The sequence below is a fragment of the Larimichthys crocea genome, chromosome XXIV, assembly GCF_000972845.2.
Source record: "Larimichthys crocea isolate SSNF chromosome XXIV, L_crocea_2.0, whole genome shotgun sequence".
In the NCBI taxonomy this organism is placed as follows: domain Eukaryota; kingdom Metazoa; phylum Chordata; class Actinopteri; family Sciaenidae; genus Larimichthys; species Larimichthys crocea.
Genome location: NC_040034.1, coordinates 6001488 through 6007688, shown reverse-complemented (window position 1 = coordinate 6007688; position 6201 = coordinate 6001488). Strand labels below are relative to the sequence as shown.

General features: G+C 42.8%; 1 protein-coding gene across 1 annotated transcript; it reads left to right on the top strand.

Moving 5' to 3' along the window:
* The first annotated feature begins 242 nt into the window (after positions 1-242).
* LOC104926603 (protein ALP1-like) lies at positions 243-5836 on the top strand. Its single transcript, XM_010740490.3, has 4 exons — positions 243-858; positions 3197-3745; positions 3838-3998; positions 4868-5836. Exons 1-4 carry the CDS (start codon positions 694-696, stop codon positions 5298-5300), a joined length of 1308 nt encoding a protein of 435 aa, XP_010738792.2. The 5' UTR covers positions 243-693; the 3' UTR covers positions 5301-5836.
* Positions 5837-6201: the final 365 nt, after the last annotated feature.

Below are 6201 nucleotides of genomic sequence, written 5' to 3'. Positions count from 1 at the left end.
ACTAGTTGTGTTTGCCATGATGGTCATGGGAAGCGCAGCGGTGCCACTGTATGGCATAATAATATGGGTCTAATTAGCATTATTTCATATGGTGGCAGATTGACTGTTTTGATTTTTAACTAATTGTGAATTGGCTTGTATTCTCAGCTTGTGAGCGGTGTATTGTGTAACTACCATATAGCGCAATAACAGTGACAAATAGACATCACACAAATTTCAAGCATTTTCAAGCACTTCACAAAAAATTCAAGCATTTTCACAACCTTGAAAACACTGAATTGAAATTCAAGCATTTTCAAGGAATTCAAGCACCCGTGGGAACCCTGCACACAATATCTATATGAGGTAAAACATCTGCACCCCAGTATAATCCTCATTTTTATAATACTAACTTTTAGTGAAATGTGGATTTGGGGATTTTTATTTCCACCTGTCTTAAAAATGGACCCCTGCCTGTAAAAACACTTCTTATTTTCCGCCACTAGATGTCAGCAGCGCTGATGTTTAGTCAGGGACAGACGAGGAGAAAGCGGAAGTACAGCAGCTGGTGGCTAACACACATTAGCTCACAGCTCACATGTTGAAATGAATGACAGCAGCTGCAACAACAACAACAACACCTGAGCTGCTGTGCATGCAAAACTCTCATCGTCACACCTTGATGTCTCCGGGCTGAAAGTGTTGGGAGTGAACATGGAGGAAGAGGAGCAGCTGCGCTCCTTCATGTTCCTCATGACCTACATGCTGCTGAAGCGCAGGAGAGACGTCAACAACGCGAGCATGCAGAGGCGCACCGAGATCCAGACACGCATCAGACACCGGCAGTACTTCTTCCAGAGACAGAGGAGGATGCTCATGGTCAGTCTCCCCCTCTCTGTCACATATATTAATATATATATTACATTAGCATGCCAGATAAACCAGTAAAAGTCCTGCATTCAATATTGTACTTAAGGAAATGTATAAAAGTATGAGCAATCAAACTATACTTAAAGTGTCAAAAGTAAAATGAGTCATTATGCAGAATGAATAGAATAGAATAATGTATAATTAGATTAGATTGTACTTTATTTATCCCACAGCAGCAAGAGAGGTGTAATATACAACTTTATTTATTTATTTATTTATATAGCACCTTTTATACTAAATTGTAGCCCAAAGTGCTTCACAGAACAGACTAAAAACAGAAATAGACAACAACTAACTAAGGCAACAGAGCAGTTGCATGAAAAACTAGAGATTAGAAGAAAAGTAAAAAAGCATAAAATTACAACAACAAAACAAATAAGAAGTAAATTAAGACCTATAGGGTACAAAGCATAATTTAAGAACAGTTGCAGTAAAAGTAGATAAGACCCGAAGAGTGAATAAGCACCAGAGATAAAAGTAACAGGGAGTGAAACTCAGCAGTGAATGGCCAGGCACTTTAGGTAAAAGCCAGGCTAAAGAGATATGTCTTTAGTCCCTCAGATCCATAGGCAGGCTGTTCCAGAGATGGGGGCCCGCAGTAGCTAAAAGCGGCCTCACCAAACTTCTTTGTGGAGGTTCTGGGGACAACTAGGAGTCCAGATGCCGAGGATCTGAGGGACCTGCTTGGTACATACCTCTGTAGCGTGTCACAAAGGTAGGTCGGTGCCAGGCCATTCAGTGATTAAAAAACCAATCAAGAATCTTAAAATCAATTCTAAAAGTAACGGGTAACCAGTGCAGGGCTTTTAAAATGGGGGTTATAGAGAACAGAATAGATAATAATGTAAATAATATTGCACATGGTAGAAATTGGAAAGAAAAACATAATACAGATTAAAATGGCCTATGAATTTCACCAAGAGATCTCATTTTTATTCATAATCATACAGCATACATTAACATTACCATTCCGTCATCCCACCGTACCATCATACCTCATTTGAATTTGAGAGACTGAATCTGCAAAGCCACCAGAAAATAAGACAAAGATAAGATAAAAGATAAATGTACGTGAAATAATAAAGTACATCTGAAATGAAGAGGTGTAGAATCACCAATCAACCTGTTAAGTGCATGTTTGTGGACTGTGGGAGGAAGGCGTAGACACGGGGAGAACATGCAAACTCCACATGCACACTCCCAGCCGGGGTTTTAAAATGTACTTAGTTTCTTTTTGCTACTAATTTTCCTGATCTCTTTCGACATAATCTGGAGTGAAATATCTAAACACTTTGTCGATTGATATTTTCTCAGTAACTGATCATTTGTTCAGAAAATAGTATTAAAAAAAACTGCCGGTTATAATTTTCCAAAGTCTTCAAATGTTTTGTTTTGTTTTTTGACCAACCAACAATGCAAAAGTATTGAATTAGCAGTCATATAAAATCATATCATATCTAATATCAGAGATTGTTTTCTGGAAATTTAGACTAAAATCATGAATTTATTTTCAAAATTGTTGCATATTCATTTTCTGTTGATCAAATAGTGGATTCATTAAATTATTGTTTCAGCCCTAAACATAAAATACCAAATAAGTTGCAGTTATACCAACAACAAAGATGAAGTAAAGCCAGAGGTAGATCTTACCTAAAGGCAGCAATTTTCCAAAAAGACATAGCAATATACCCTCAACAGAAATATCAACGCTTTTAAAAGATGTAAGACTTGTTCCGTGCACACAAAGGGTTTATTTCCTTAAAACTGTGCTCACAAATTTGTGAAAATCTCCTTTTTCAAGATAATCTATCCACCTGACAGTGTCATATTAAGATGCTGATTAAGCTGCATGATGACGTGACTTTGACAAGAGTCCCTTTTTTGCCTCGCCATTCATTCACTGCCATCGCAGCAGAACGCAGCGCTCTTGAAAGCTGAAAACATCCCAGTCTTTTGGTGGTGTGCACCAGAGCGGTCACCCACTGAGAGTGTTTCAGTTCAGGCCAATATTTTCAGCAACTTCTCACAGCCATTAAACTACTTAGAAAATGTCTTAGAACTTTTACTTAGACTCGTGAAATATGGGAACAAAAACAAGTGCTGCATTTGGTGAAGTGTTTTCATTTATGGATGTAAGAATGTATCAGGTAGAATTTGCCTTTATATTTCTTTGCTGTAGTCCAAGAAACCAAACTGTTATAGTCTCAGAGTCGCTCTCCTCTATCTGGACTGTTTTATTTGAAGAATCTAAATGAAATCTTTATTTTATTGTTGATCTTCTTCCCAGATGATGATAGCAGGAGGGATCCACTCCAACGTCCGCATCCGCACACGCCCCTGGACCACCACTCCGAGCACTGATTGGTGGGAGCGAGTGGTGATGACAGAATTCCAGCCGTCTGACTGGCTGGACAAGTTCCGCATGAGCCGGGAAACGTTCTTCTACCTCTGTGACAAGCTGCGGCCCCGTCTGGCTCGTCAGGACACCAGCTTCCGCCTGGCGCTGCCGGTGGAGAAACGCGTGGCGGTGGCTCTGTGGCGCCTGGCTTCCAATATCGAGTACCGCACCATCAGCGCTCTGTTTGGCGTGGGGAAGTCCACCGTGTGCCGATGTGTTAGAGACATGTGTCACGCCATCGTGGCGCTCCTCAGCTCCATCTACCTGAGGCCTCCTAGCGAGCAGGAGCTGGAGGATTCGGCGCAAATCTTCTTGTCCCATTGGGGCTTCCCTCACTGCGTCGCTGCCATAGCAACACTCCACACAGCTATCATCACCCCGTCAAACAACGCGTCTGACTACGCCAACCCTGCTGGCTGGCTCTCAGTGCTGTCTCAGGTAGAAGGTGCTGCTGTAAATACCTGTTCGTTGGTTGTCGTGTGCCAGATTTGGATCTCTTACCTCTCTTTCTGTCTCTCTTGGTGCTTCAGGTGGCTGTTAGCGGCCAAGGGCAATTCTGGGATGTATGTGCCAGCTTCCCAGGTGGGACAGACCCGGCTGACATCCTGCAGAACTCATCACTGTGGGCCACAGCTGCAGAGGGTGGACTGTCACCTGCTCCACCACCTGTCTTTATGGGAAAACCACTCAGGTACGGTTAAAGTCAACAAACTGAAGGTTGAGTCAGGAGCCGATTCGGTACTAAGTGTCACATTTTCACATTTCAGGATCCAATATGGAAACTTTCCACCTTGAGGAAAGAAGTAAATTGTCTTTTTCCAACCTTTCTCTTTCTATTGTTTTCATCCAGCCTGCGTCATGCTTAGATAAACTCCATTCATGAAATCTGACAACCTGCAGTGGAATATCTGTCTTCTTTTCTTTCATGAAGGCTATGAAAAGTTGAGGTGAATTTAAATCGAGTCAATAAAAAAAAGGATAGAATTTAAAAAAAAGCTTCTAACCAAAACGACTTGCATAAAAGGGAAACAATCAAGGTAGTGTGCGATGAGGGCATTTTAATGCAGCAATAAGTACTACTTGCATAGAATCAAGTGACAATTTTAGAGGAGGTGAGGTTCTCTGATACTCTCTGAAGAGCTGGAGGTCTTCAGCAGGTTTTTGAAGGTAGAGAGGGAACCACAGACGAGAAAAGGATTGCCCCGAGGCACACGGGTGGCAGAGGAAGGCGACGTTCATTGGCAGAGCGCAACAGTCGTGAGGTAACACGTACCTGCGTAAGGGCATCCAAGTAGGTAGGTAGGTCAGGAGACTGCTTTGTAGCCATGCATTAGCAATTAGCGGTGTCTGGGTATCCGGTGAAGTTTGCTGAGCAGCGGGGTAACATGTTGAGTCGTCCTGTGGATCTCAGTTAATGCTACCACCATTCTCCCAAACATGTTTGAATATTTGCAGCGGGAATCTATAGTTTACGTCCTCTAGTCTGAGCTGGGTAGAGCCTGTAATGTATGAGTGTTTTCAGGAGTGTGTGCTGATTTGAAAACCATCTGTTGTGTCTAGGTACGTGCTGCTGGGGGAGGCCTGCTACCCTCTGCAGAGCTGGCTAATGAAAGCCTATCCCGAGGAAAAGGGCAGGAGGGCAAGCCACACAGCGCCGACAGAGCCACAGAGGCTCTTTAATCGGCGGCTCACCAGAGCGACACGTGTGCCCGAGGAGGCGCTTCTGAGGCTGAGGGCACGCTGGCAGTGCCTGAGCAAGAGGAACGACTGCGGACTGGACGTGGTGCCGACCATGATTCTAGCTTGCTGCATTCTGCACAACATGTGCGAGTCCCACGGAGATGCCTTCAAGGAGGACTGGCAGGTGGAGGTGGCCGAGGCTGAGAGCCCTCAGCCCAGACACAAGCAGCTCCTCTCAACCAGCATGGACCAAAGTCATGCTGAGGAAGTCCGACAACTCTTCTGTGACTATTTTGAACAGCAGAACAATTAAAAAAAGCTTCTACGCATAAAGACTGTTACCAAAACATCCAGAAACATTTGTACTTGTACGATCTCTGTATACCTTTACACTGTGTTAACGTGTATTTTTATGCCTACTGTAGCCAGGCAATGTGTCATATGAACTAGACATGGATAATGTAAAGCTTAAAGCTAAACCTGACCATGTAGACCTCAGCCTGTCAAACCCAATGACAGTATAAAGAACAGAGCAACGTATGCGGCGCTGGCTGCCACTATGTTGGATGTACTGGTTCTTCCGCCTCCCGGTTAATCTAAATATCTGTAAAGTGGTTCATTGGCAAGCGACTGAAATGTGTATTTGAAGCACTTTGAAACACTTGGAGCGAGATGAATTAACCGTTATCTCTCTGCTAGGGGTGCAGGGGTATGCACAGGGTGGCCTCAGCGTGTCATCGAGCCACCCTTTAGGCCCGCCCACAAAAAATCCTGAACTGTTTTAACCTCCAACTCCACATTTCAAATATATATCGTTCAAAGTCTTTTCACGTGTTTTCAGCAACTATTTTCCTATTTTGAAAGAAATGCCTTTACACAGACTTGAATATAATTTGAACTGTTGTCATGAACGGGGAAAATTAGCTGTAGAGACCAGAGCTGTTTTTTGTACCAGGCTGTAAACATGTTTATTTCTACTGTGAAGTTGGAAATTTTAGTATGGGAGCTTATGGAGATTGACACTTTTGTAGCCAGCCTTGAGTGGACACTTGGAAGAATTACAGTTTATAGCACTTGTGCGTTGGATTCATTTACATCCTGGTTTAGTCGGGTACTCTTCTTTACTTTACTTTGGTAAAAGTAAAGTAAAGAAGTGTAATAGTTTTTCACATTTCAAATATATCAAATCAAACATTATGTAGCAGCCTGAAGGG

Coding starts and splice junctions, on each gene's coding strand:
- LOC104926603 (XM_010740490.3), top strand. CDS start 694: ATGGAGGAAGAGGAGCAGCTGCGCTCCTTCATGTTCCTCATGACCTAC. Junction 859..3,196: donor GACAGAGGAGGATGCTCATG/GTCAGTCTCCCC, acceptor TCTTCTTCCCAG/ATGATGATAGCAGGAGGGAT. Junction 3,746..3,837: donor GGCTCTCAGTGCTGTCTCAG/GTAGAAGGTGCT, acceptor TTGGTGCTTCAG/GTGGCTGTTAGCGGCCAAGG.